Source organism: Dichomitus squalens (assembly GCF_000275845.1).
Source record: "Dichomitus squalens LYAD-421 SS1 unplaced genomic scaffold DICSQscaffold_1, whole genome shotgun sequence".
NCBI classification, from domain to species: domain Eukaryota; kingdom Fungi; phylum Basidiomycota; class Agaricomycetes; order Polyporales; family Polyporaceae; genus Dichomitus; species Dichomitus squalens.
The window spans coordinates 264,981-291,227 of record NW_006766883.1 but is presented as its reverse complement, the minus strand read 5'-3'; the positions used below and the strand labels follow the sequence as shown (position 1 = coordinate 291,227).

Genomic DNA, 26,247 nt, shown 5'->3' with positions numbered 1-26,247 from the left:
AGGAACCTGTCCCATACATACCGGCAAGCAGAACCAAATGTGAGGCTGCGAAGCCTTTCGTTATTACGAAGAGGATACAACTAGCAGCAGTATATCAACGAAAATGTCACGTCAGACCTGCAGATGGGGTATAGAAGCGTCGGGTGAAGACGACGAGGGTCCAGCCCGGATGGTGTTCGGTGTGGGTGGGAGCAACAAAGGGCTCGCCGGGTTGCCCACACCAAGCTCTGGGTCGATGACGCCTAGAGCAGCGTCCGTCGTCTCGATCCCATCTGCGGTGCCTCTCCGCGCTCCGGCAGCCGGAACGAAGTCGATCGGCCGCGGATTCACGCCAGACCGAACCCGGTTGTTCGAGGTCTCTTCGCTGCACAACAGGAAAGGAACAGTCCGGGCGAGGCGCGGAGGCGGGTGTGCGCGCAGCGGCAGGGCAGAGCGCTGTGAACATGACAGGGGCCGGTTTTCAAAATAGCTGCACTCACCGAATCTCCGCGATCAGGTCGTCGATGTCGTACCAGGCCATGGCGCTGTAGCCGACGGCGCGCCACCAGCCCAGGAGGTCTGCGGGGAGGACATACCCGTGCGCGTGGAGGTGATCCGTCACGGGGATCTTGTTGTCTCTGAAGGGGGGCGTGATGAACCCGATGCGGAAGACCTCGCGCGTGCTGCGGAGGCGCGAGACGGAGGTCAGGGGCTGCTGGGGCTGCATCGAGGCCACGGGGGATGATAGGGGCGAGGGCGGGTTTTGGAAGGACGAGAGGAGACGGTGGGCTGTGTCTCGTAGGGAGACGAGGATGGGGAGGTCGCTCGAGGACTGCGGGCACGCGCTGTCAGGAATCTGACGGCGAAGGGGATCGACGGGCGGCGTGCCCCGTCAAGTACGGTGCGGCTTACCAAGGTATATATTGACGGGACATGAAGGCTGTGTGAAGCGGGGTGAGCGACGTTGCGCGGGGGCGGGGGTTCGTACGCAGGACGTACTTGAACACTATGATAATGTGACCCTTGCTCGAGACTGGGTACTGAGTCTCCCGATAGACGGTGAAGTTGTCGTCTCGCCAGAGTATCTCGTGCTGCTGTGCGGCGTTGGACGGAGATCCAGGTGTGCCAGGAACGGTGGACGCAGCTGCGGAGACGATGCTGCACATTGGGCAACCGGGTTTCGGGGCGAACGCCATGACGCGTTATCAAGGTTCAGCAGGACTATATCCAGCTGCAGGTGTGCTGCGGCAGAGCGTGACGAGGGAGACACAAAGGACTGGTGGAGGACGGGTATGCAGCGAGGAGAAAGGAGCGGGAAGAGGCCCAGGGATAATGCAAGAGATGTGGCAACGAGCATCCGTCGATGCCTGCCGTGGCCTTGCCGGCGCACGCATAGGCGCTGGATATTCCGTATGGTGGCTGTGATCGACGGCCTTGATCCTCTCCGTGCACGCTCACTCAAATTCCCGTCATAATTACCACTTGCCGAATCAACAGCGCTGTCTCAGGGAACTGCGCTATCAGCACGCACATCCGTCCTCGCCTTGCCTTTCGCACCCGTAGTGGTGGGAACTCAACTCTCGCTAGATTTGCAGTCGTACGTCGTAACGACCAAGATCACCAGCTCTTTCACGTTTCAAACAAGCGACGATGACCTTACCGCCGACGCTCAACTCCAGAGACACTATCCTCGCTGTGTTCGACCAGTTCAGGGAGGAACTTGATGACCACAACGATAGGAGAGAGCGGCTCATCAAGGTCCGTTCTCGTATACGGGATGCGATCAGCGGCATCTCGGACGCCCTCCTGTTCGTTGCGCAGTCGACCTGACTATATCCTACAGTCCAGCCGCGATGTCACCAACCTCTCCAAGAAAGTGATTTTTCTTCTTCATCGCACCATGACGGAGGATGTCGGGGAGGCCGACGACCGTACTCTCGGCAGTCGCGCTGCTTCGCGGGCCAGAGGCAAACTGAAGGAAATTCAGTCCCTTTTTGCGGGGATGCGCCCAGAATTGTCCGGCGATAAATACGCGCGTTACCAGAGAAACGTCTCGCCAGGTCTACAAGAGTACATTGAGGCTCTCAGCTTCGCGCACTACCTGGAGCATAGAGCGTTGATCTCGTATGAAGAAGTGCAGCGCTCCTTGTGCGACGATGACGGCACCCCGGTCAGCGAGCAATCTGTCTCTGTGCCATCTCACAGATGCTGAAGACGGTGTCCGAGTAGTACTTCCCTCTATCACTTGAGGACTACCTCCTCGGTCTGTCTGACCTCACGGGCGAGCTCATGCGATTTGCCATTGCCTCGATATCACGGCGCGGCGGTCGGCAAAAGGCCAATGACGTTTGCCATTTTGTACGGGATTGTAAAGCAGGCAAGTCAAAGTCACCCTAACATCCCCGGACGCTCACTGTGAAATGGACATAGACTTTGAAGGCCTGACGCCATATTTCCGAGACTTGCGTAAGAAACAAGCGGTGACCGGACAATCGCTGGAAAAGATCGAGGACGGTCAGAGGCTTCACCTATCGCTTGACTCGTATCTCGACTCATGTGCTTCGGGGACTTCTCTTGTAGCTGCGTATGCGGTCGCTGTGCGGACGTCGGAGTTCGACTTGCCATCGGAGATGCTGGACGATCTGGTCGCGCAGATGGTGTCCCGTACAGCAGACCGGAGCGGCTTTGGCGACGAATCCGGCAGAAGAAAAACGAGGGAGACAGACTACATGGACGCGGACGACTGATACTTAGTCACCCCGAAGTGCATGTAAAGAGCTCGTGTAGGATATGTGCTTGGAGGGGCCGACCCTTCGCGTTGATTCTGCGACATATGGTTATCGCCTGTTATGTAATGACAGCAACCAATCGCTACGTTCCTGCACACCACTTTCATTAATACCTTCCGCTTGGCCCCCTTCTGATGTGAGCGTGTACTGGGACACAAGGCAAGACTGTTGCTGCGGTGCAGCTTGTGGCGGGCTCTGGACTGTTCGAGCGGGCCAAAGATGTCGTCATGGGCTGTCTCACGCAGGCCTCGTTGAGGTCGGCAGGCAAGCTAGGCAAGGTTCGATCGATGCCGCCATGCCTTGCGCTCTTCTTGGACGCCGAGCCTGAACGTACCGCAGGCTTGCTCTCCTGGCCTCCTCTCCGGACACCTTCTCCCTTGTTGTATAGTCTTTGGCGTTGATCGCCTTTCCGTCATGATTCTCACCTTCTCGCCTGCTCTCGGTCAGACGACAACCGCCAAGGTTGCCCCCTTGCCCTCTCACGTTTCCGACCGGGAATCAATCGCCCATACCATCCTCTTCAAAGCCACCTTTGATTCTCCCCAGTCTTACGTTCGGGCCCAGTCGGACAAATTCAGGGTCGAGCTCTGGACTAACATCCCCATCCACGGACACAAGCGAACCAATGGAGAATGGCGGGCAGTCCAGTTCACAGAGCTAGAGGGAAGCAAAGAGCCTGTGGCATCCGCGCAGCCCTTTTCCCTCTTGACTGAGGCGGACGAGGCACGCGAGGAGAATACCCTGTATCTCAAGCTTCGCGCTTCCCTGCACGACCATATCGGTGCCCGGTTCTCTTACACCTTCCGGCTCGTCCATGCTTCTGGCCATGTCGAATGGCTGGGACGTCACAACAACAACGGTACCATTGTGGTCGAGCAGGGCATCCCCGGAATCAGTCTGTCGACGCATTGGGCCGTCCGCGACGATGGAAAGTATGGCCTTGAGGCGACATCGGCAGAGGGGTCCACAGTGCGGCTGGATAGGCCCGAGGATTGGTCGAGTTGGGTGTGGAAGCCTTCAAGGTGAAATCAATCCGGTCTGATGCTGTACAAGTGTGAAATGCTCACGGCTCTGTAGTCTCCCCACTCAGTTCTCAGCACCAGAGCCTTGCAATGGTAGCGCCATGGTGCTACTCCCTCGCCTTTCCCCCCGTCTGGGTGATGCACTCAAGCCGTTAGTGCTTGTCGCGAGCGAGTCGGCAAGCCTTCGTCTCACTACCGATGGAGACATCTCGGTGGACTGTATCGGCAAGGATAAACGAGCGGTTCTGGGCATCTTGGAGCATTCAAAGGATCTTCTCGAAAAAGCGGCAGCCTTGAGCAATGGTACCGTGCTCGCTTTCGACCCCGCCTCTGCTGTTGTCGCGGTCCGCCAGTCAAACGCTGCCCTCCCATACCATGTCATCGTTTTACCAGTCGCGGAGGCCGTAGGCAAGCCGTCGTCCATCGCTGTTCGGAAGTTGCAGCCGTTGGTGGAGCAATCGTCTGGCAGTCACGGCCTGGTGCTATTTTCTCAGAAATTGCGCAAAGCAAAGGTTATCGACGACTCGTTATCGAACGACAGCAATGTCCTCGACTTTGGCCCCTCAGGCGTCGACATGATCCTCTCGGCTGCACGTATAATCTCGGAAAACGATCGAACATGGCAGGTTATGCTGCTGAGCCCGTCCAAGCACTTCACAGCTCAAATCGAGAAGCCCGCTGCTCCCGAAGTGCCTCCGACTCCCCCGCCTTCGCCTCCTGCCGTGGACTCTCCTTTCGTGCCCGCTCCTACGCAAGCGCCAATCTCAGAGGAGACTACTGTCCCGACGCCCCCTACCGGTGTTGCGCGGCCTGTGCCCACCTCTCCGGCGTCGGGTGGGAACGATGGCGGCGCTCGCTATGTCAGTCGACGACGCCGCTCGTCTCTAGCATTGATTCGGAATCTTCCCGCCCGCCTCGTCCGCGCATATCTGCATGCGATATTCAACCTCGTCTTCTGGTTCTGGAGTGTCTTCTTCAAGGCCTTCGCTGTCCGTATCGTTGGCGAGCGCGTCCCTCAGACGATCACTCGCCTCCTCGGCTATGCGCTCTCGACAACAGCTACCAGGCCGTCACTGACCGCCGGAGACGCTGCGCCACGGAACAGGATTGAATCGACGCCGTCACAAACCCCTCTTGAGGGGAGCGTTCGTGCCTCACAGCGAGACAGCTCCACTATAGGTGGTCTCATCAAGCGAGGAGGCACCGAAGGCGTCTCTTGTGGTATCAAGGACGGAGTAGGAGTTCCTTCAGGGGCTGATACCAAGTTCATCCCTGCCCCGCTGCCTCAGCGTCCATCTTCGGCCTTGCACGGGCACCCTGAAGCCCGCGTGGTTGTCTCAGCGTCTCTGCTGAGGGACTCTTTGTCCCCCTCCGTTATCGTGCGTGGTCAGGGTCCTATTAGAGGGCTTCGCGCGGCGTTCGACGGAAAGACGGTACCCGCCCCTACCGTCACTCCACTAGGCGACGATTTCCACCTTGTCGAGTTGACGGGTCTCGACGGAGAGGAGGGTCAGCTTGAGGTATCTTTTGAGCTCTAAGTCCTCCATCGCGTGTTCGCGCGATGTAGTCTTCTCACATCATTTTTCTTGTACTCCTAACCGCACTTCGGCAGGTCCGAGATCTATCTGTTGTAACCCTGGAAGCTCTGACCTTTCGTCTTGTCTGTATCAGTCTCGAATTCATGTAGTCTTACGCCGCACACAAGCCCTTGCACGATATTATGTACGTCAAGACGACCCATCCTATAGAATGAATGTCCTGTAAAAGAGAATCCTAGCAATGACAGAGTGTTTGAACCTATGCTACACGGGGCGATACAAACCTTGAGTACAACAAATTGGCGATAGCGATGATAGCAGTGTACGATGACGGATAACCCTTCCTCCCTGAGAGGCATGGTTTACCTAAATGCGAGCAGCGCTGCTTCACAGCTCATGCACGGGTGGCGTAGCAAAGAAGGAGAACAAATCCTGCGAAGATCGTTGAGAGGTACCTTCGTCAGCGGTCTCGTCCCCCGAGTCGCTCGAGCTGCTCTCTTCCATCATGAATTGAGGCGCGTCGAAGAGAGCCACCAGCTGCGAGGCCGGGGTGCTGTCGGGCTGCGACAGTCCCCACTGGGTGCGTTGCAAGGCCGGAAGCTCCGCGGACAGCTCTGACCAGACCCTAGAACACGAGCGATCGTGACTCGTCTTGAGCACCGACGAAAGAGGCAAGAGGCGGTGGAGGGTGACTCACGTTTGACGTTGTTGCCGTTCTTGGTATAGAGTGCCCGTAGGTTGCCAGTCCACGACGCCCGTTGCACCCAACGCAGCGACATGCTTATCGATTGTGTGTTGAAGGGAGTAGTTGGGGACCACGAGGATGTCCCTTGCTAGCTTGACGCGACAGGTGGGGCATGATGGATGTCTGCCGGGCTGCGGACGAGTGAGGCTGCGGTTTTGGTGAGAGTTGGGGGTGATACGTACGTTCTGCTTCATCCAACGGACGCAACATTCGCCACAGTATGAGTGGCCGCAGGGGACTCCGACGTGGGGAGCGACGCTGAGGAGACTATCAGGGGAGGATTGGGCCTGATAGACGGCGATGTGCTCACAAGATCTCGCAGCAGCTGAAGAGGCAATGTGAGTGAATCGCATGGGCGGGTGATTCTGATGAGAATGGTCAGCACTTACATGGGACACTGCATACTGTCCGCCATATCGGTCAGGATGGCACGCGCGGAGGCGTGAGGGTCTTTTGCTTTCCCCTTGCCCTTGCTCTTCTTGCTCGCGGTGGGGTTCACGTCCCCAAGAGTGGACCGTTTGCGCTTGGTTAGCGAGGTATCGGAGGTCTGGCTACCCAGCAGGCTCCGGGTGGCTTTAACATGAGACATTAGGCCTGGGTGCATCCACGTCGAGCTAGCTACCTACTTGTTGTCGTTCTGGATGTGCCGAAACTTGGCGGCGCAGCAACGACGCGTTGCGTAGGTGCTGATGAGGGATGATTCGTCAGAGGCTCAGCAGTTCCTTTGAGTCGATAACTCACGGAGGGCTTGCGATGAGACGGGACTAGGACTCATGTCGCGTTCAGCATCTGCAGCTTGACAGGTCCATGAGCCACGACCCCGGAGCGATCAGTATATACACCTACAAGGTTGCTCCGATCTGTATGCATTGCGTTCGATTTCCTCGACTTCATCGAGGAAAGCCGAATTTACCTCGTCGAATGTGTATTGTGTCGAGGCTGCAGATACGCTCCCAGAATGTGCTGTGCGTTGACTGCGCATCTGTGCGTCGCCTTCCTGAAGCCGGCTGATGGCTGGTGGTTGCTCCACTCCAACCTGGGTCGAACGACGAGCGGGCCCTAGCGCCGCGATCGTGTCGAGGTCGACATTCGCAAATGTGTCCGTTTCGTTGAAGAGATCGTATTCATCAAGAGCCATGTCGTCTCTCTGCAGCTGAGCCCTAGGTGCTGGAGGCTCTATCACAGCAGAGAAGTCGAAGTCGTCTGGGAGAGTGTCATATTCATCTGGTGTATTATTGGGTGCCGAAGACGGCATGCGTAAGCAGGCCTAGGACAGAAGGATATGGTTTAGATATAGCGCGGTTCTCCGTCGGGTGGCGGGAGCGGAAGCGATGTCAATGGCAGAAGTAACGAAGAGGGCTGTGCTGGTGGAAGGAAGGCAACAACATTAACCACCGTGACTGCCCCAACAGGACGGTATCGTCACGTTTCGGCGCTTACTACAGTGACGGGCGCTTCTCGGCCACCTATCTCGGGTGCCATCGCTTGAACCAGTCACCGTCAGACACATATTCCATTCACGGAAGATGCTTGCTCGGGGCAGCACGAACAGAGAAGCACATCTCAGTGCGTCTCACGTCCAGTTCGTCAGCATCTGGTGGCACTCATAATCAAGCATAGCTTTGACAGAGCACACGCCAGACCCACTGAGGCGAGAGACGATCAAGTGCTGTCGCAATGATCGGGGACTTCAGCGATTGTCGGCCTTCAACAATCAAATGTTGTCGCTGGCTGCGGGGCATTCAGTCTCATCCTACTGAGCCCGTGTACAGACCGCCAAGGACCCAGACACGCTCGCGCGCGGGTCGAACGGTCAATGTTCCGTCTGAGATGGCCGCGTTGAGGTAGGACGTCCTCCCCGTGGATCCGTGAAAGCCACATCCTCATACCATCACAGAACATCACAGGTTGGCTTTCACCCCACTGCCAATGGTAGTTCCTCCGACGTCGATACTGGCTGCCATCGAGGGTTCTTCACTCTTCTTCACACGATCGACCACGTCCCTCCAGATTATTTGCATATCGAGTATCAAACATGCTATCTGGGGTAATTCTCCTTGGACCACCTGCGATCTATCCCCGTTCTCTTGAGAAGGCGTGGCGGGATCCCAATTCGCGCGATGGCGGTATATAAGTTCCTCGAGCAATGAGGCCAGATCCGCACCCATCGTTCTTCTTTCTTTAGCCTAGGCTCGTCTAATCGCCACATCCACCTACTCCTCCACACCGCCCATACCAGCGTCATGCGTAGCCCTGTCATTGCGTTCTCCATTATTGCCGCCGCTGCGGTCAGCCCCACTCTCGTTTCTGCGGCTCCTGCCTCGCCCAAGCTCGACAACGCCATCGCTCAGACTGAGGCCATCACCACACATCAGATTCGCCAAGTCCCTGGCTTGCCAAATGTCCCTGACATGCCAAGTGTCGCTGACGCGTCAGGTAACCCGCTTCCCGGCCTCTTGGCCAATACGCCCACGCAGCCCAAGCAGAACATCGACGACCCTGTTCACCGTGCCCAATCCATGAGGAAGGCCCACGCGCAAGCGTTGTCCTCTGGGCAGAACATCAAGATTCCTTCCTCCAAGTACGGCAAGCGTGCGTCTGATTGGGGGACGGCGGGCGGTAACGCGTACTCCGGAGCCGCGAGCAATGCGATCGGTGGAAACAATGACAATTTCGCTACCGATGGCGGCCTGGACAATGCTGCTGGAGGCAAGTGTTACTCCACCGAATCATGCTCATCATTGGGTTGATAGCATTGACATTTTTTCACAGCCACCGGTGGCGATGGCGGCAACTCTTTCTCTGGTTTCTCCTTCGGCGGCGATGGCGCTGGTCGTGGTCCGGGCGGCAACAGTTACACCGGTGCAACTGGGTCGACGAGCGGGGGCAACGTCAACAACATCGCAGACAGTGATGCAGCTGCGGTCGATGGAGCTGGTGACACGCTCACCAACGGCGCTGCTGGTAGGAATCTAACATCTTTGCGACGTAGATACCTGCTCATCTGTGTTCAAACAGTGACCGGTGGCCCGGGAGGGCTATCAGAGAGTGGTACTGCAGTTGGCGGTGACGCTAACCGGCCTGGCAGTGGTGCTATTGTTGATGCTGAGAACGCTCGCCGGAAGCGTGCGTCTGACTCTGGCACGGCTGGTGGTAATGCGTACAGTGGTGCCACCTCCAACGCCTCTGGTGGTACCGTTGTAAACGACGCTGGGGACCAGGGTACCGTGGACAACACGGATGCACGTGAGTGACGCCAACGACTTCCCCCAGGACGAGACTCTGACAGTTGAAATAGAGACTGGTGGTGTTGGGGGCACGTCCTTCTCCGGTGATGCTGACGGAGGTAATGGCTACTACTTCGGACCTGGTGGTAATGCCTACACGGGTGCTTCGGGTCCCGGGAACGGCGGTACTGTATACAACATCGGCGGTTCAGTGAACAATGCGGCTGCCAGTGAGTCCTCTGTTGTGATTGCCAGTATCAACGCTAACTTTGATTTAGGCGCTGGAGGGAACGCCGGCACCAGTGAGACTGGTCAGGCCACCGGCGGAAGCGCTGCTTTCTTCTAGATGTCGAGCTGCAGAGGATACTCGTGGCTATTGATTGATACATACATTCTTCTCCGTTGACAGTCTATGAATACATTCTCTCAGTCATCGAACCTCGGCCACAGCAGACGACGGTGTGGACACCTCATTCTCAGTGCTCGTCTCTTGGAAGAGTCCAGCCTTGCTCGAGCCGACCAACAAGGTTGCTCACGGGACCCGATAGACCAGCCTGGCTTTTGAAGCTTTCCAGGAAGTTCTTGATTAGGTGATAGTCCGTACCGCCTCTGGTGTCGTCCTCGTGCTCTTCCGTCTCAATATGCTCTCTCGCCAGTAATTCTTGAAGCTCTGCCTCCATGGCGGCTTCGATGTCCATGCTGCTCTCCTTTCCCTTACCCTTGGAATCCGAGGTGTGATGGCCTTGGTCCTGAGAACGTGATCTCCGGGCACGTTCGAGTTCGGCGTCCATAGCCTTCATAACCTCGTCGAAAGAGGCCAGGGTCTTGCCTCCAGTTGGAGAGTCTGATGTCGTGTGAGCCGGTACCGGCACCTGAGGAACAGGTGGGCGCTGAGTGCCTGATTCTGAGACGACATGCGTAGGAACGAAGGCTATGTCGGAAGTCAGTAGTCAATAGCTGGGTTCGACCCATCCCGACGCACCACCCCGATCCCGCCTGTCCTGCAGTATATTCCTCCAATGTTCGTCGTCAACGCCCAGAGCTTGTCGTGCAAACTCGATAAATTCTTCTTCTTCTTCTCCCATGTCAATTTCTACATCACCGACTACTTGCGGATGTTCTTCATCCTCCTCGTCGGCTGCGGGATCTTCTTCCTCCGATTCATCGTCGGAGTCAACTCCGTCGAAACGATCCCGGGGCAATAGCGGCGCTCGGATGGCGTGTGAGCGAACGCGAGAGTTGGTATCTGCCGGAGTGCCGGTGAGAATTTCCTCTCGGATTTCTGTCTCCATTGTCACAGGCGCGATCCTCTGGGAGTTAGTATAGTAGGATGACGGCATTTTGCCATACTCAGAGGGTTCGATCCCCGGCACAAGTTTGTCCATCGCTGCCTTGCGTTCGGCCAGCTTCTCCGACGAGAGGCCAGAGGTTAATGGCGTGGGGAGAGGGGCGTCTTCGTCCGTGTCGAGGTCCTCCTCTTCCGGATCGTCGTCCCCGTGGTCGCTATCCTCGTCTTCGGAGAACGTTTCGCTGAAGGCAACGTTGAGCATGCTATTCACGACGGAATGCAGACAAACGACTCACTCCGCAAACCGTGCACCTTCGACATCACCCTGGCCCTCGACGAAGTTCTCGACCTTCTGGGCGAGATCGCGCAAGCGGGTGGCTTGCATGTTCGCGATGCGATCTTCTTCGTCCTCCTGCCTGTCGATATCCATTGCGTTGGATGCCCTCTCTTTCCCTTCGCCCTTGTCGCCGCGCATCGTTTTCTCGAGCATGGCGTCGAAGTCGGCGGCATCGACATTCAGCCAGTCGTCAGGGTCTTCCTCTTGCTGAGGCAGCGCGCGACCGTCAGTGTACTGACTGATGGCTGCTTGGATCGCAGTCGCGAACGACGGTCGGGAGGCATCGCTGGTGGAGTGGTCGATAAACGATAAATCAAGAGGGTGATGAGAGAGAACACACTCATCCTTCCGAGCGGCGACAAACGAGGCCGCCGCTTTGTCCTCAAGCGTCGTCCACAGTTGGGAACCTTCAAGCTCGCCTCTAAAATACCCTACGGAGATCAAGTGGCGGATGTACTGCATGTACTCTGGGTTTCGGCGCAGGCTATCTTTGAGAGCTTGTAGCTGCTTTCACGTCAGGAATTTACGCCTGCTACGCAAGAGAGCAAGGACGCACCGATACCGGAGAACCATCGAAATTGACAGAAGTCGTCTCCTTCCGATTCTTGCTCTCCTGATAGAGCATCTCAAAACCGCACGCCTACAGAGGATCAGATCTATGTCACACGAGGTCCTTCTAGGAGTGCATTTTTCACTTACGATTTTCATCCCAACGTCCCTCCACCGCCATTCCTTCGTCCCCTCCCTCTCTTCCCATCTACCAAATACCTTGGGAGGATGAAACTTCTGGCCAAGAAGTTGCGCATACGCTGTCCGGGTCATCTTGACAGTGGAAAGCGTCGCCGGCTCCGGCGGAGAACGAGACATCTTCTGTGCAGCCTGCATGCACGTTATAAAAGTTGCGTCATTCAAAAGGTTGTCGGAGGCTTACGCGGAGCTGCAGGGCATCGCGGGTATAGAAGGTTTCGACAGCTTTCTGAACCAGAGCCGGATTGACGGCGAGAGCTCTGGCCACATCCACAGGTAGGTACGCTTTCGTCACATGTACATGCTGGCGGGAAGCGGCAGGGTATCTACAGGACTTGGTCAGGATTGTGACTTTCTTGAGGTCAACTAGAATTCCGAACACACCCAGATATGCGTTTCCATACGACGTCTTGCACATTCTGCGGCGCCAAGGTATCCACCAATGGGTCGCGCACCAGTTTGACGGCATCTGCAGCAGTGATGAAGTCGTGGTTCTCCTCGCTCTCATCCATCTGGTTCTCAGTATCATCGTCTCCGTACGGGACATACTTTCGGCGCGTTTTGCTAGATGGCGGAGAGACATGTGAGAGCGGAACGAGGTGTAGGCGGGAGCTATGGATCCAGACCTAGCAGTACGATCGAGACTCGTAAACACGACAGGTTCGGCATTAGGAAGGAGTGTCGGCGTACCCTATTCTCAGCATTGGTGGGAGTCACCCACGACGGCAACTCTTCCGCCGCTTCTATGAGCAGAAACTCGCCGTCCGAGTCGTACACACTTGCGTTTCGAATGTAAGCGTCGTTAGATAGATACTACAATGCGGTACGTACCTGATCACTATATCCCATTTGCTGCTGAGCTCTCGTAGGAGCCAGACAGTACACCACTCGTCGTCTATGCAATCGCCGACGCGCATCCGGCCCTCAAGAACCCAGACGTCCTTCTGTCCTTCTGAATCTTGCGCGACCTTGAGTTCAAAGGTATCGCGGTGCCATAGATGTTCAGGGAGCAAAGACTGGACTTGTTCTGACAAGAGCGCAGCGAGTGCGGTAGCCGAGACGCGGTCGGACTGGTCTGGCGGCAAGTAGAGGGTGTATTGGAGAGCATCCTCTGATATAGTCGGCGGGCGATTGAATATGTCGTTCACGGACACCATGGTCGTGCACGGCTGGTGATGAAATATTGATGTGAGGAAGCGGTAGAGGAAAGCGGGTGACTGGGATGCAGCAGAAAAGTGACTAAGCGCGCAATTCTATCTCGATTTGCTCAACGCGTCATAGATCTTATCACGTGGTGCGACGTACCTGCCTTTTCTGGGAGACAGTGACAGCATCCCCAGACGCGACGAGCACTTCTTGGTCCGCAACTGCCTCTATCCGCCGGCGCCATGGCCAACCAACAGGACCGAAACTTGCTCGCGGTTATTGGAGATGAGGTACATTCTTTTTGAATCCCCTTCCATTTGCGTTCTGAACCCCTCAGGACTCCGTAACTGGGCTGCTGCTAGCCGGCATAGGCAACGTTGGGCCAAATCAGAGCAAGAACTTCCTCGTCGTGGACTCTAGTGCGTGCTCATCCCACTTGCTCCATGTAGTGACAACAATCAACTCAGCGCACTTAACGTAGAGACCCAAATACCGACTATAGAGGCTGCGTTCGAGGACTTCACTTCACGCAAGGATATTGCCATCCTGCTCATCAACCAGCACGTACGTTCCTTTGACCACTAGCCTGTTGTGGACTGCGTCCAGACTCTGCTCTAGGTTGCTGAGAAGATCCGACCATTGGTGGACAAGTACCAAGAACCATTCCCCGCTCTCCTTGAAATTCCTTCGAAGGACCATCCATATGGTGCGTGTATTCCCCATGCCACAATGGTCAGAGCGGACGTTGACCTGTTTCTGCAGATCCCAGCAAGGATTCGATTTTGAAGCGCGTTCAGAAGCTTTTTGGTGAATGATCGCACAGCAATACACCCAAGGTCGGCCGGTCAGATCAGGACGCTTTCGCATTTGTATTGTAGTCAGCATTCCGATACATGTACAACGATGATATACCCCCGGGCGCGCTGAAACTGAGGGAGTGGTGAGTGCGGATTATTGCAAGATGGCAGCATCTACGCATAAGTTAGAGTCCATTCGCGAGGTTACCGATGCCATCGAACTATAGGCTCCGTTTCCCGGACGCCATCTGAACGGTGAACGAATACTCGAGAAGGATTCCTGGTATTGGAATTCGGCATGTCAATGAGGAGGTACCGGAACTCATAGTACCCTTGATCGTTCTGCAGGGATTATGAGCTTGGTTCCGAATGTCAAATAGCAGGCGCACGTACCATGACAAGGTCAGCATGCACCTCTCCCTCAGTAAATGCGGGACCGTTGTACGCCTCTCCCGACGAGCGTCCCGACTTTGTCGTACCCTTGATGCCAGAAAAGATCCCCGTGACAGAGGATAACCATCCCTTCTGCTCCTCCTTCACCGTCTTCTCCTGGACAGGTATAGGAGGTGCCGCTGGCCGTGCGTCCTCCTCCCCCGTCAGGAACCGGAACATGCCCTTCGTGAGCTCGGCCAGGCGGGTCCCCCTCCTCACGGCCTCTTCTTTGACGTCCTCCAAAGACATCTCTCCCAGCTTCATCGCCGCGAGTTGTGCTTTGTGCGAGATCCGAGCGAAGAAGCCATCTTCTTCCTCGCCTGCGTACGAGGCAGACCCTGGCGGACGTCCTTGGACGTAGAAGTTCAGGAGCATGTGTTCACGGCCGGTCGAGTCGACAAAGATTTGCGAAGAGACATAGTGGTTGCGGTGCCGGGGACGGGAGACCGTGGGTGGGTGATTGTGGAATACGAGAGGTTCATGGAGATATTGGTGCACCTGCATCACATGAACGTTGTGAAGGCTGATATGGGCAGGGTCGCTAGCACGTCAGACGTACCTGCGGCGATGCTTTGATGAGCTCGCACGACTTGTTGTATAGCACCGTGGGCGAGTTCCGAGAGAACAACTCCGACGTCAGCGCATACATGAGCACGATCGTGAGGCCCGCGCCGGCAAGAATAACGACCAGGTTCGTCGTCCGCGCCGTCGTCCTCACAACTGCCAGTCATCATGCTCAGTTCAAGTTCAGACTGCCCAGACAGTGCAAGGGACGCAAGCACAAAACGCACCCTTCCCGGCAGCACTGAGCTCCGACCACTTCTTCTCCGGCTTCACCTCGTCCGGCCGCGGCGGGGTGATGCCCAGCGTGAACGGCCCCGCCGAGTCCTCCCGGCGCGCCGCGCGCTGTTTCTGGTCGAGTGCGCTGGAGAGCAGCGACGCGGCCGAGGGCTTGCTCCCTCCTGCACTATTCGTGGCGGTGTTCACGTTCGCATGCGTTGCGTACGCCTGCGTCCAGCCGGACAGGACGACGATCCTGAGCGGCGCATTGGCCGAAGCCGAGGGAAATGACGTCGACTCGTACAGTCGCCGTGCGTGGGTGAGTATGCTTCGTGTCCGCGAGATGTTCATTGTGATAGCATGAAGGCGAGATGAGGACGCTTCGGGTGTAAGTAGCAGGCCTGGTGCAGATCTGAGGGAGAAGTCGGAACGAGAGCGGGCTCAGCTGCAGCAAAATCAAACACGGGCGGAGAGGAAACTCGTTCGCCAGTCTTCGACGCGGGGAAGCGCCGATCGGCGTCTTGCGGCGCGTCGGTCACGCCGCCGGCGACGTCTACGCGCCATGTACGCGTCGCGATCTGCGGGAGCCGTGAACAGTAGTGTCATCGCATGCGCATTCTGCACGACAGTTGTGAGATCCCCAATTATCACACGAGGCGCATGGACGACGCCAGCACTGCTGCTTCATTAACCAAGACATCTATCTACTCTACAGTCCTAGGGAGCGTCGCTTTTAGATTACAGACGGGTCTGAACGTACTCTATGACTGACTCCTTCAGCTAAACATGATGTCAGATCGGGTCGTGGCTTGCAGGCAAGACCGTATGTCGACTCACAGGTGGACTGATGCCCTTGCCCTCGAAATATGCAAGAACGAACTCCCGAGCCAACCAGTCGCTCTGCACGGAACCGAGGTCGCGCACAATAAGTGTGCGCGGCTTATTTCCCGGGGCAGTAGCCAAGATGTCCAGCGGCGAGTGCTTCGCGAGGGGCGTATTCGGGAACATGGACTTGAGCTGACGGAGTGGGGACTGGATGGCAAGCTCGTCATCCGGCGAGAGCTCCCCTCGCTGGCGGCATAGGATCTGGCGAGCTTGCATTGCACGCATGAACCCGTCACGCAAGTGGCTGTAAGAAGTCGACCGTGTCGGAACTAGTTCAAGGGCATGAGCGCGACATTCGGTCAAGGAAGATATTGTAACATACCTATTCTGAGTACGCATGCCGCATTCCTCACGATGTAGTCGATTTTCTCTTCGGGAGTCGCGTCTTTTGGGATCTACGAAAGGTTCAGAACGCTATAACGAGATTACTTGTGTGGGGAGGCATACAGCAGCAAGACTAGGATTCGAGAGGTCAGCGTAGAAGCCTACTGAATAAACCTTGATTCCCAGGAAAGACACTGTCCGAACGCCGACACCCATGAGGGTAAAAGTAGGCAGCGGCGTCTTGGACTGAATCTTGAGAGTGTTGGGGAACGCAATAGACGTCGCCGGGTCAACTGGTAGCAATGTCAGATGGATATATAACTCCTCGCAGGTGTCGCAGAACGTACCACGCGTCTCTTCTTCCGCTGTGGGTAAGGGGACCTCAGCATCAAGGTGGACAGTCGATGTTAGTGTAAGCCCGGCTGCGATAGCCAAAGCGGAGCCCCAGAAGAAGGCAGCATCAATAGAGGACCTCGGACGGCTCAGGCTTCCAGTCAGTACTTTCGAGTTGCCAGACAAGCGGGAGGAGGCGGAAGCAGAGAAGGAGCGGCAGCCTTGAACAACAGCGCGCGCGAATCTTGCTTGCAGCCAGCTCATGACTCTCGTTGACAGTGGTTCAATAGAGGTGAGCGGAGTGCTCGGTTATTTCGACGTCTGAGCCTGGGCAGAGTCGCGACGCGCCGGAGGGATGGTCGCGATTCATGCGGGCCGGTATCCGGGGAACGCACGTGGCGTGTATATGATGGGCGCTATGGAGCGTGGGCGGGAGTACGCGTCGCCTCTGTATCGAAGTGCACATAGACAGGCTCAGCGCGCAGCTCAGCCACCGCCTTACTCTCCACTGTCCCTTTCGCTCGACGCGTCAGCCATAGACTCGTAAGCCCCCTGTTGCCATCATAAAACAGCTCAGGTGCGTACGTATGTACCTAAACATTTCCGTTCCCACTCTCATCTCTCTCCTCGCCACCATGAACAGTGCTCTTGATTTCACGAACTTCAAGCTCTCTTCCTTACCCGCAAGTCATCTCGGGATGGACGACGACGACGTCTCTGTTCCTGACTCCCCCTCCTCCGAGTCGGGCACCTTTTCCCCGGACGCCCTCGAGCGGCAGCGCGCGAGTCTTCAGTCCTACCTCAATCAACTTCCGTATGAATGCGAAGCCCCGGAGGAAATGCAGGCCAAGCTCGAGCACATCGTCGGCCGCATTTGTGTCTGCGCTGAGACCAAGAACTGGCTCGTCCTCACCACCTGGGATGGCATGCTTCAATGGTGCGCCGTTGACCTGCCGGTACCTTCGCTCGTGTGATTGACCCATCCGATCCTACAGCTGGCTCCTCATGCGCTACCCGATGCCCAAGCCCACTCGCGCAAAGCTCACCCGTCTCTACTACGAGCTGTGCCTCATACCCGGCATCGAGCCGCGCGTCATGCGCTCCTGGGCGGACATGCTCTCCCGCCTCATCTGTAACAAGCCCGACAGTCGGCGTAAGCTTGATACGGCCGACTTGCAGCTCCCCTGGCGGCCCCTCTGGCGTGTCCTCCAGAAGGAGCTCTGGCCGAAGAAGAGGATGCACGATTCCTCGTATGTTTGTCCTTTGGTGATAGTCTGTCCCCCCTCCCGATCAATACTCATAAACGATGTGTATGGTAGACGGAACGTCGTAAATATCCTACTATTCGTTGCCGAACAGTGCAAGAGATATTATACCGCTAGCGAGATCCCTGATATGCTCTCGACGTTCTTGCCAATTCTCACCAAGGACGTACGTGCGAGCAGTGCATGTGCTACGACCATGAGAAATTGATTACATCGTTCTAGACTGTACTGACCATGGTCCCCGTGTTGACCTCCTTCATCCCTCCTACTCACACCCATGTCTACCTGCCCACTGTATTCAAACTGTGGGAGGCGTTTAACTCTTCGCTCATCGACGATAGGTTTGTGGAGCTTTGTGGAGAGCTTGCAGAAGAGCACATTGCTGGTCAGCTCGGAGATGCCGGTCCCGAGGGTGCCGCAGAATGGAAGACGGTAGGCATCTGGAGCGAAGCAGAATGGACCTTCTTGATTGGAAAAGCTCTCGGATCCATGAGTGAGTCGCGTGCAATCAAGATTTTCCTACGATGGTATTTATTTCGTCTTCGCAGATGTTCCTGTAGGAGCGACAAGGGTAGGCAGAAACCCACTGGCCGTCCGGCGTATGTCAGGATTTGACTCTTTCTCTAGGGTGCTAGCACTACCGCTGGTCACGCGGACACCATGGCCGACAAGCAATCCCTGAGGATCAAGAAGCTGATTAACCGAAGCAGTAAGTTTTGTATGACAAGCTGTCCAGGTTAGGAACTAACGCCGGCGTGGTAGGCGCACTGGCTAAGCTCATCGTCTACTCACTGTCGCTGGACAGCTCGGTCCGTCCAGATAGCGGCAGCGCTCCGGGGACGCCTTCGTCGGAAGGATACCTTGCAGGCTCTAGGGCCCTCGATTCGCTCGACAAGCTGGTGACCAGTGTGGAGTCCTTCTTCCACCCCTCCAATTACGGGATATGGAGTCTTAACGTATGTTCTCTGAACGTTTAAGTTACCCACGACGTCTAACCGTTTGCTCTAGCTCACCCACTTCGTCCAGCGCCTCATGGCGGAATTCTCCAAACGGTGGAAAGACGAGCAGCAGCCCTACTGCAAGACACCAGTAGTAAGTCTACAACTTGGGAATGGGCCGATGCCTATGCAGAGAGCTAACATGCTCACAGACGCGACGCCTCACCCCCGAGATCCGACGGAATTTCATCCTCACCTTGCGCACTCCCGTTCTGCTTTCTATGTTCTCCAAGGATCCCTTCACCATCAGCTACTCTCAGGCCGCTATGCGGGCCATGGCGTTGCTGGAGCCTAATCTAGTGATGCCGGAGATTCTTGAGCGAGCATATAGCGGCTTGGAAGTTGTTAATGAGACGCACCGTACGACCGCCGTGATGACCATGCTTTCGGCAGTTTCACTGCCGCTTGTAACCGAGAAGCTGTATCTCGGTGGTCAGAAGCACGTTGTCCCACTCTTGGAACTCTGCATTCCTGGCATCGACCTCGTAAGTTGACGCGCTTTCTGCAATGTTCCTCCGAGCATTAACGTATTCTGCCCAATAGAACGACCCTGTCAAGACTATATGCGCGACGATGTTCATTTCATCAGTGGTCCAGCACATCAAGATCGCCGATGTTTCGATGCATCAAGTCGGCGTCGACCTGTCAAGCGACGCCCCTGCGGAGGACATCATGGACGTCGACACCACTCAACTCCCCGCCGGCGTCGACTCCCCAATCATGCCCACGCTCAGCCGCGAAGAAGAGCGCGCCCTCGCGCGCGAGAGCACCGCCGGCTTCGCGGATTGGGTCACGTCCCTCTTCCGGCGCGTGCTCGCGCTCTTCGAGAACCTGCCCGAGGAGGGCGGCAAGAAGGGCACGACGGGCGGCAAGATGGAGGAAGCGGTCCTCAAGGCGATCAAGGGCGCGCTCGACACGGTGTGCCTGCACCTGTCGGACGCGCTCTTCGACCTGGTGCTGAAGCTCGTGTTCGAGTACGCGAGCACGAACGCGAAGTCGAACGCAGTGCGCGCGTTCGGGCAGCTCGTGTCGTGCCTCGCGCGCGTCAAGCCGGAGAAGACGATCGACCGCTTCCTGCCGTTCTGCATCGCGCAGATCCAGGAGGAGCTCAAGCACGGCGCGTCGAGCATCCGGACGACGTCGACGCACGAGGCAGTCCCGTCGGACACGACGCTGCATTGGAGTGCGTACCGTATTGCATCCGTCTGTGGTTCGATCAGCTCTGATTGTCAGGACAGACATGTCCATTCTCCGCGGCTGCTTCGGCTATGGGGGATCGACGGCAAGCGTGTTCGCTGAGTTCAGAGGTGCGGGATCTGACGTTCGCTGCCACAGATCCTGAAGTACAAGGACCAGCTACTCGGCCTCATGACCCTCCTCGTCGAGAAGACGAAGAGCGAGCGCGGCTACACGGGCACTGGTCGCTTGATCAACCGTATCTTACACACCGCTGCAACGATCTACACGGTCAACTCGCGCTATGTCAATCCCGACGAGTGGGACTCGCCAGGTAAGGAAGGACGGACGAGGTCGCGGAGTTCCACTCATCTGCTCTCGCTTAATAGAGTTCAACCGGAATCTGACGACGCAATGGGGCAAGATGTACGATGCCGACGAGGCCGAGGTGACCTGGCATGGTGAGGGGACTATGCCCCTGGATTGCTACAAGACGCTAACATGCCATAGTCCCAAATCACGACGAGATCGAGTTCGTCCTGGAGATCTTAGACAGGATTGCAGCGCCAGCGCTTGACAAGGTTGAGGCACTGCTGGAGACTGCAGGGAAGTGGGACAGCGTGGCTCGCAATGACTTCTGCCGGTGAGCAGCTTCGCTCAAGAGTCTGGAATCTAAGATCAACTCACACATCGTAAATCAGCTACTTGCATGCTGCTCGCTCCGTATGGGGAGGCCTCCCGACGTTCTTGTTCCTTGGCCCCAAGGAGGTCCAAAACCCTTGCCTCAACTACGAAGTCGAGGTGCCAGAGCTGCTCGTGACACCGCTCGACGTCAAGGCAGGTTTCGTTCTTACCGACCCCAGCAGCCCCCAGTACCAGCGGGCTATCGCCCACCGCGCACGTTTCGGCGCCGTCGTTCATCGGGCCGCCAGCCTGCTCACGCACCAGAACGAGGGTGAGGACCATATCGATGCTGTGATCGCCGTGTCGCGTGCGATTGACGTGTACTTGCTCGAGTATGCGATGACGCGCAGCAACTTTGAGAGCCTGACCAAGGCGTATCGACAAGCACGCGAGTAAGTGGCGTCTGCATGGCGGTCGTCATTTGGCTATATACTGATATACTCGCGATAGCTCCAATCGTGTTTGGCCGAAACAGAAGGAGAATTCCCGAGTGGTGTTCTTGAAGCGGGCGCAGGTGTACAATGCGGGCAGGCTGTACATGCATGCTCTGTACCGTCGTCGTGATTCGCTTGATGACCAGCTCATTGAGAATCTCATTGAGATGTCGCTGTCGCAGTACACGAGAGTACGAAGACATTCGCAAGCCATTCTCCACAACGCTTGCGGGGTAAGGAGCTCGCCCTGTCGCAGTCGGTAGATAGCTGGCTGACTCGCGTGCAGTACTTCGTACGCTCCACCAGGTTCACTCTGCCGTACGTGTTCCGCGCCTTGGAGAAGAACGTCGATCCCGACCGCATGAAGGGCGCACTATACGTGCTATGGAACAAGGGCACGGCTGCATACGCACTCGCTGGTACGATCATTCAGGATGATCATGTGTAGTGCTTCTAATGATAGCCACGGTCGTAGATCTCAATTACCACGGGCAGTACCTCCTTTCCCTCCTCGAGTGCCAGCACCAGGAGAAGGTGATCGTATTTGCTTGAGCCAGTAATAGCAGACTGACGTCAGAACTCAGCCCTCAGTTCAGAAGCTTATCGGCAACGTGGCTCAAGATGCTCTCGTCTACCTCAACGAGGAGTCCTGTCATACCGATGCGTTCACTGAGCCTGTCCCAGGCGTTTTGCAGGCACTTGAAGCCATCAAGCAAGAATTCGCTTCGCCTGTTGTTGATGAGGCGGTCCTGCAAGCCGCGGCGGCCAAATGTAGTGCCCGTGTGGCGTTGAAGAACCAGCGCTACACAGAAACTGTAGGCAGTACTGCGCTGATAGCACTGCACTTGTTGTTGACCCTTCATCGTTAGGTTAATGCATTGCTGGACATTGCGGAGAGGCCAACTACGCATGTAAGCGAGCTGTGCTTTTCTGTAATCCTTCATCAGTTTTCAAGCGTTCTCAGTGGCGGTACATACAATTCGCAATCCGTTTCCTGTATGGGCTTCTGCGGAGAGATGCTGCGCCTCCGCCAGCCCTCGCAGCGTTCTTCCTGCGTCAGGTCATCAGCCCCCATGCCACTATTCGTGTGACTGCTCAGAAGTAAGTGGATGAGTTCGCTAAAATACAAAGAGGGCCACTCCAGCTAACCAGGATCGATTGGCAGGGCTGTCGTCAAAGTTTGCGCGCATATTAAGATTCGAACCTTCTCGAAATCAAGTGAGCAACTATGGTTGGATGAATGGGCGAACCCCCTACGGCGAGATATACCAATTGGCGATCCGGAGGAGTTCCTGCGGCAACACGGTCAGCCTGGATACCCGTCGGAGCAACAAGGGTGCGTACTATCTCACGGCGAGCAGACATGATTCATCTACCCCCTCCTTTCGTAGTGACCTCCGCGTCGACAAGTTCGAAACGGGTTTCTTGATGTGGACACCCACTGTGAAGGGATATCAGGCAGTACCTGCAGGACCATCGGCATTCTCATGGGAAGAAGCATCGATACCTACTCTTCGCGCCATGAGTGAGGTAATGGATCAGAACAACTTTTTCACCGTGTTGGCGCTGCTGTGGGGCCAGGAATCCATGAAGAATAGCGCGACGCCAGAGCTACGCGCGGAGAACGTCACTTTCATGAAGTCTATAGGTAGGCTGTTAGAACGCATCCTAATTTCCGGTGCTCAAAGGAGAAATAGCCAAGATGTTCGAACATGAGAAGCTATCGACTATCCTGGACACGATCGATCCTCTTTTGGCAGACGGCGATCGTTACAAGCAACGGTCGGGAGCAGAGCTGCTGGCTGGGCTGTCGCGAGGTGAGGAAGAACTCTCATTTGTAGCTTACTGTGAGGTCATAACCAACTGTTTCAGGCGCGAAGCATTGGCCCAGGCAGCATGCGGACCACCTGTGGTCATGGATCACCGCTCGTCTCGACCGTATCCACGCTCAAATGAAGCCCGATACCATCTCCTTCTGGGAGAACCTCCTCAGTGTAAGTTATGCCTATTGGGCACAATTCTCGTGATGACCTAACACAAATGCGTATCCGCAGGAACAACTGGTGGATAGGGACCCCCGGCGTACTGAACCGCTCGTCAAATGGATATTGTCGCTGCCTCTTGACTTCCATGGAGACTCGGCCTTTGCCAGTAAGTGACTTCCTCAAACGCCTCTCCACAGGGCCTAATCTCACCTCTTGTAGTGAGCAAGTCGCTTTCCATCTTCAACATCTTGGTTGACTGCCTTGATTTGCGCTTCCTTTCCTTGGCTGATCAGTACATCAACTTGTTCTTGGATAACGCCAACACCGGCTATGCCGAGGTAGGCAATTCATACCGCTCTCATTCACGGTGATTATTCACTTCATGAGATCGCGCACAGATCCGTTCACAGATTGCCCAAAATATCTATGCTATCATCACTATCCAGTGGCGTCCGGTATACTCCTCAGCTATCGAGTTCATGTCTGCTTGTGCAACCAGTGCCGACCCTCTTCGAATCCGGTGCGTTCCCTAGAGTTCAAGCGGCTGGAGTTCGGTACTAAGCTGTGCTACAGAGAAGCACGATACATCAATCGAATTGCAGAGATAGTGAGCCAACTTCCGGTGTGGAAAGAGCAACGTCTGCCCCCTCCGAGAGTCAGTCAGTCACAGTACGACAAGGTCGGCTTGACAGGTACGTCGATGACGGATTCACCATTCACAATTCAGTAACAAACCCATGCCTAGTTCTGCAATGGGTCTGGGACTTAGCACATGGCCCTCAAGCGCCTCTCGTTTTCCCATACGTCATTGTCTTGCTGTGGGTCCTCCTTGCTTTGGCGTTCTCTCTATGGTCTGACACCGCGGCAGGCCCGAGATAATTCGAATGTCGGAGTTGAATGATAGCTCCGAGCTCCAGACGTACAGCTCCGCAGTCCTTTACGTATTATCTGCTGTGACGCCCCCGCCGGAGTATATCGAAGTGATCGCGGACAATTTCATCAACGCGATCAAGTCATCGACGGTACGTACGCTGCCTTAAGGGCTGAAATGGATAACTGCAGGCAACTGATATCACACGGCAGTCATGGCGCATCCGGGTGAACGCACTACCGACCCTCATCGTGTTCTTCTATCGGAATCTGCTCAGCATGTCGGGCGCACTCGTCTCAAGACTTATGAATGTTCTGCAGGAGTGTCTGTCTGATGAGAACATCGAGGTTCGCGAGATGGCCTCAAAGATGCTCTCGGGGGTAGTCAGATGCTCTCAACGGCAGAGCATCGTCCCGCTCAAGGTACGGATCGCCGGTCTGCCGTAATCGCTCATGAATCCGAAGTCTTCCCCTGAGTAGGATCGGTTCGTCAACACGTTGCACCGAACAAAACTCCCAAACCGTCGGGACCCGTCGTACGCGGACTCGCTTCGATCGCTGCATTCCGCTATCTTGGGTCTGTGTGCTCTGGTCGAGAGTTTCCCCTATTCGGTAGAACCTTGGATGCCTCCCCTGACCGAAGGTATGGAGACGTCAATGTGGTAGTACTAGGTGCTCACCCCGTTCACAGTCCTCGCCAACCATGCGACGGACCCGGTTCCGATTTCGACCACTATCAGGAAATGTGCATCGGAGTTCAAGAAGGTCCGTCTCTACGTAATGCTTACAGTGGACAGACCTGACTTATCGTTACTATCTCCTCTCTTCTAGACACATCAGGTCTGCCTTTGGGGACATCTTTCTTGGTGCTTTTCCTCAAAACTTTTGACCGCACAGGACACATGGCACAAGGATCAATTGGCGTTCAACGAAGATCAGCTGCAGAGTCTGTCCACCATGCTTGTTGGCACATCGTACTGTACGTCAATTGTTCCCATCCCTCCTTTGGCTGGTTCCCCGTTCATCCCCTATCCCCAGACGCGTAAAAGTTGGTTTCATTGTTTGTATCAACGTCGCCGTTGTCTTTGTATCATATATTCCACCTGGCTTTCATACTTGTATTATACCACCATCGCACCAATCGCAATTTGCTTCTCTAGCTTCCCCAACTGCGATGAGAGAGAGACTTTCGCCTTGGGAACTATTCGCCGTTCGCATGCATGTGTTTCGGGCTAATTGCTTGGGCAATCAAGAGCAAATCCAAACGCTATCTGTGAGAACGACCCTGCCTCAAGCTACGTGTTGAAAGCGTCGGCGGATCTTGGGGAATCTGCCATTGCCTCGATGAAACCTTGAGAAGCTTAACGGCGTTCAGTAGCAGCTGATCTCCCATGAGAAAATGGGTCGCATACGCCCTGGACAGATTGCCCCCGAGGGCCCACGATACATGCCTTCTCTTCTCGTCTCTATGGATGGAACGGAATCACTAGCCATAGGCGACGTCGCAGCTAGAATACTCCTGCAAGTTGTTCTGTTCCCAGCGCAATTAGGTCGGCTCCAGCGCTCCCACCTATGATTCCCGGCTGCCACTGTGGGCGTCTGCAATCTACTACAAATTGCTGCCCCGTACACGTGCAAGCTTTAGCCTACAACTTGAAGACAACCGGACCTTTCAAGGGCTGTCATCAACAAGGCACAAAGTGCATTGATCTGCCGATCATAACCCGTATAGTAGTGCGCCCAACCACGTACGCCGTGCAAAGACGTACGCAGCCATCTAGAAGCCTCGCCTGACCCGCACGCGCTACGTCAGAGTACGTGCAATCCGGGGACGCGAGCGCATCATGGCCCCGGGATGGAAATTAAATTATTGGCTGTACGTTGAAGCAGAGTTCAGGGGCCCCAGAGCCTGGCAGTGTATGAAGGACCGAGACTGGGAAGCGGACGGGAGCCGAGGGCACGGTTCCTAGTATGGCATGGCTTCCTCCGGGCTAAGTGCAGCCAGGTCGACTTCGTCGAGTCCTCCGTATCTGCGGCAGGGACGCGGCCGAGTCAGAGCACGTAAGTGGAGTGTAGGTTTGCTGCGACCGCGAGGGGCAGGTTATTAGGCTAGGGTGCGCGAAGCGGCTGCGGCACGAAGCCCTCGGCACGAAGCTTGAGGCCCTAGCTGTCCAATCTGCGTTTCTCCCGGATCCATGCAAGGTATCATCCATCGACGAGGCCGATCAGCTAAAAGGTCCGTTGCTTCGTATGCCAATTGAACAGGGCTCAAAAGGCGTCAGGCTCTTTACGGCAACGTTGTCCAAGAAGGGCAAGCGCTATCGCGAACGATAGCGCATGGACGACGGGTCGCCCCTGGTACGGATTATTGCCTCTTTCTGTAGCAGCAATTACGCCCGCTTTGCTCATTTGTGAGCGGATGGTGGTCCGGACACGCGCATGTAGCGCCTCCGTATTTCACTTTAT

The 26,247-nt window shown here is 56.0% G+C and overlaps 11 protein-coding genes across 11 annotated transcripts; 4 read left to right on the top strand and 7 right to left on the bottom strand.

The window, feature by feature from the left end:
- Nucleotides 1-111: 111 nt before the first annotated feature.
- Nucleotides 112-1,175, bottom strand: DICSQDRAFT_47982 (uncharacterized protein; the record flags this gene model as incomplete). The annotated part of the gene is made up of 4 exons (XM_007359870.1): nt 112-364; nt 480-811; nt 892-919; nt 979-1,175. The coding sequence occupies 4 exons, from the start codon at nt 1,173-1,175 to the stop codon at nt 112-114; spliced, it is 810 nt and encodes a 269-aa protein (XP_007359932.1).
- A 257-nt stretch (nt 1,176-1,432) lies between these two features.
- DICSQDRAFT_94862 (Translin) lies at nt 1,433-2,861 on the top strand. The gene is made up of 5 exons (XM_007359966.1): nt 1,433-1,737; nt 1,823-2,149; nt 2,209-2,356; nt 2,410-2,493; nt 2,560-2,861. Exons 1-5 carry the CDS (start codon nt 1,630-1,632, stop codon nt 2,724-2,726), a joined length of 834 nt encoding a protein of 277 aa, XP_007360028.1. The 5' UTR covers nt 1,433-1,629; the 3' UTR covers nt 2,727-2,861.
- A 56-nt stretch (nt 2,862-2,917) lies between these two features.
- On the top strand, nt 2,918-5,587 carry DICSQDRAFT_150959 (uncharacterized protein). The gene is made up of 2 exons (XM_007359965.1): nt 2,918-3,790; nt 3,846-5,587. Exons 1-2 carry the CDS (start codon nt 3,183-3,185, stop codon nt 5,326-5,328), a joined length of 2,091 nt encoding a protein of 696 aa, XP_007360027.1. The 5' UTR covers nt 2,918-3,182; the 3' UTR covers nt 5,329-5,587.
- A 440-nt stretch (nt 5,588-6,027) lies between these two features.
- DICSQDRAFT_11741 (uncharacterized protein) lies at nt 6,028-6,321 on the bottom strand (the record flags this gene model as incomplete). The annotated part of the gene is made up of 2 exons (XM_007359679.1): nt 6,028-6,204; nt 6,256-6,321. Coding segments are annotated over 2 exons (243 nt in total), but the record flags the coding sequence as incomplete, so codon positions are not given.
- A 141-nt stretch (nt 6,322-6,462) lies between these two features.
- Nucleotides 6,463-7,277, bottom strand: DICSQDRAFT_94860 (uncharacterized protein; the record flags this gene model as incomplete). The annotated part of the gene is made up of 4 exons (XM_007359964.1): nt 6,920-7,277; nt 6,815-6,868; nt 6,700-6,759; nt 6,463-6,646 (listed from the first exon to the last, which is right to left on the bottom strand). Coding segments are annotated over exons 1-4 (588 nt in total), but the record flags the coding sequence as incomplete, so codon positions are not given.
- Nucleotides 7,278-7,728: 451 nt separating this feature from the next.
- Nucleotides 7,729-8,289, bottom strand: DICSQDRAFT_130729 (uncharacterized protein). Its single transcript, XM_007359963.1, has 2 exons — nt 7,969-8,289; nt 7,729-7,915 (listed from the first exon to the last, which is right to left on the bottom strand). Exon 1 carries the CDS (start codon nt 8,239-8,241, stop codon nt 7,975-7,977), a length of 267 nt encoding a protein of 88 aa, XP_007360025.1. The 5' UTR covers nt 8,242-8,289; the 3' UTR covers nt 7,729-7,915; nt 7,969-7,974.
- A 27-nt stretch (nt 8,290-8,316) lies between these two features.
- Nucleotides 8,317-9,665, top strand: DICSQDRAFT_176293 (uncharacterized protein; the record flags this gene model as incomplete). The annotated part of the gene is made up of 5 exons (XM_007359962.1): nt 8,317-8,788; nt 8,846-9,037; nt 9,092-9,319; nt 9,372-9,530; nt 9,579-9,665. The coding sequence occupies 5 exons, from the start codon at nt 8,317-8,319 to the stop codon at nt 9,644-9,646; spliced, it is 1,119 nt and encodes a 372-aa protein (XP_007360024.1). The 3' UTR covers nt 9,647-9,665.
- Nucleotides 9,666-9,729: 64 nt separating this feature from the next.
- DICSQDRAFT_176292 (uncharacterized protein) lies at nt 9,730-12,829 on the bottom strand (the record flags this gene model as incomplete). Its single annotated transcript, XM_007359961.1, has 10 exons — nt 9,730-10,231; nt 10,283-10,830; nt 10,885-11,211; nt 11,266-11,429; nt 11,482-11,565; nt 11,625-11,804; nt 11,857-11,998; nt 12,057-12,298; nt 12,363-12,450; nt 12,504-12,829. 10 exons carry the CDS (start codon nt 12,827-12,829, stop codon nt 9,777-9,779), a joined length of 2,556 nt encoding a protein of 851 aa, XP_007360023.1. The 3' UTR covers nt 9,730-9,776.
- A 229-nt stretch (nt 12,830-13,058) lies between these two features.
- On the bottom strand, nt 13,059-15,256 carry DICSQDRAFT_130727 (uncharacterized protein). Its single transcript, XM_007359960.1, has 8 exons — nt 14,839-15,256; nt 14,607-14,767; nt 14,009-14,545; nt 13,581-13,957; nt 13,437-13,524; nt 13,300-13,382; nt 13,156-13,237; nt 13,059-13,108 (listed from the first exon to the last, which is right to left on the bottom strand). The coding sequence occupies exons 1-4, from the start codon at nt 15,176-15,178 to the stop codon at nt 13,820-13,822; spliced, it is 1,176 nt and encodes a 391-aa protein (XP_007360022.1). The 5' UTR covers nt 15,179-15,256; the 3' UTR covers nt 13,059-13,108; nt 13,156-13,237; nt 13,300-13,382; nt 13,437-13,524; nt 13,581-13,819.
- Nucleotides 15,257-15,490: 234 nt separating this feature from the next.
- On the bottom strand, nt 15,491-16,688 carry DICSQDRAFT_130726 (uncharacterized protein). Its single transcript, XM_007359959.1, has 5 exons — nt 16,384-16,688; nt 16,160-16,329; nt 16,035-16,107; nt 15,665-15,981; nt 15,491-15,607 (listed from the first exon to the last, which is right to left on the bottom strand). The coding sequence occupies exons 1-5, from the start codon at nt 16,631-16,633 to the stop codon at nt 15,566-15,568; spliced, it is 852 nt and encodes a 283-aa protein (XP_007360021.1). The 5' UTR covers nt 16,634-16,688; the 3' UTR covers nt 15,491-15,565.
- Nucleotides 16,689-16,823: 135 nt separating this feature from the next.
- Nucleotides 16,824-24,942, top strand: DICSQDRAFT_94849 (ARM repeat-containing protein). Its single transcript, XM_007359958.1, has 38 exons — nt 16,824-16,946; nt 17,013-17,306; nt 17,365-17,619; nt 17,689-17,800; nt 17,857-18,127; nt 18,183-18,205; nt 18,262-18,343; nt 18,397-18,590; nt 18,643-18,726; nt 18,785-19,117; nt 19,176-19,815; nt 19,871-19,920; nt 19,968-20,142; nt 20,198-20,269; nt 20,319-20,451; nt 20,510-20,884; nt 20,943-21,159; nt 21,213-21,345; nt 21,402-21,460; nt 21,511-21,741; nt 21,796-21,837; nt 21,891-22,027; nt 22,092-22,262; nt 22,318-22,574; nt 22,624-22,743; nt 22,799-22,920; nt 22,981-23,077; nt 23,131-23,249; nt 23,310-23,431; nt 23,485-23,603; nt 23,657-23,729; nt 23,780-23,933; nt 23,995-24,204; nt 24,262-24,424; nt 24,473-24,546; nt 24,613-24,621; nt 24,679-24,760; nt 24,820-24,942. The coding sequence occupies exons 2-38, from the start codon at nt 17,068-17,070 to the stop codon at nt 24,825-24,827; spliced, it is 5,757 nt and encodes a 1,918-aa protein (XP_007360020.1). The 5' UTR covers nt 16,824-16,946; nt 17,013-17,067; the 3' UTR covers nt 24,828-24,942.
- The last annotated feature ends 1,305 nt before the right edge of the window (nt 24,943-26,247 follow it).

Excerpts from the sequence above, each read along its gene's own strand:
- DICSQDRAFT_94862 (XM_007359966.1), top strand. The coding sequence starts at position 1,630 with ATGACCTTACCGCCGACGCTCAACTCCAGAGACACTATCCTCGCTGTG. Across the intron at positions 2,150-2,208 it reads GCGACGATGACGGCACCCCG|TACTTCCCTCTATCACTTGA; the intron begins GTCAGCGAGCAA and ends GTGTCCGAGTAG. Across the intron at positions 2,357-2,409 it reads TGTACGGGATTGTAAAGCAG|ACTTTGAAGGCCTGACGCCA; the intron begins GCAAGTCAAAGT and ends AAATGGACATAG.
- DICSQDRAFT_150959 (XM_007359965.1), top strand. The coding sequence starts at position 3,183 with ATGATTCTCACCTTCTCGCCTGCTCTCGGTCAGACGACAACCGCCAAG. Across the intron at positions 3,791-3,845 it reads TGGGTGTGGAAGCCTTCAAG|TCTCCCCACTCAGTTCTCAG; the intron begins GTGAAATCAATC and ends ACGGCTCTGTAG.
- DICSQDRAFT_130729 (XM_007359963.1), bottom strand. The coding sequence starts at position 8,241 with ATGGGTGCGGATCTGGCCTCATTGCTCGAGGAACTTATATACCGCCAT.
- DICSQDRAFT_130727 (XM_007359960.1), bottom strand. The coding sequence starts at position 15,178 with ATGAACATCTCGCGGACACGAAGCATACTCACCCACGCACGGCGACTG. Across the intron at positions 14,546-14,606 it reads TCATCAAAGCATCGCCGCAG|GTGCACCAATATCTCCATGA; the intron begins GTACGTCTGACG and ends CATGTGATGCAG. Across the intron at positions 13,958-14,008 it reads TGCATGCTGACCTTGTCATG|AACGATCAAGGGTACTATGA; the intron begins GTACGTGCGCCT and ends TAATCCCTGCAG.
- DICSQDRAFT_130726 (XM_007359959.1), bottom strand. The coding sequence starts at position 16,633 with ATGAGCTGGCTGCAAGCAAGATTCGCGCGCGCTGTTGTTCAAGGCTGC. Across the intron at positions 16,108-16,159 it reads CGAATCCTAGTCTTGCTGCT|ATCCCAAAAGACGCGACTCC; the intron begins GTATGCCTCCCC and ends AACCTTTCGTAG. Across the intron at positions 15,982-16,034 it reads GGCATGCGTACTCAGAATAG|TTCCGACACGGTCGACTTCT; the intron begins GTATGTTACAAT and ends CCCTTGAACTAG.
- DICSQDRAFT_94849 (XM_007359958.1), top strand. The coding sequence starts at position 17,068 with ATGGACGACGACGACGTCTCTGTTCCTGACTCCCCCTCCTCCGAGTCG. Across the intron at positions 22,263-22,317 it reads TACCCGTCGGAGCAACAAGG|TGACCTCCGCGTCGACAAGT; the intron begins GTGCGTACTATC and ends CTCCTTTCGTAG. Across the intron at positions 23,432-23,484 it reads GCCGACCCTCTTCGAATCCG|AGAAGCACGATACATCAATC; the intron begins GTGCGTTCCCTA and ends GCTGTGCTACAG.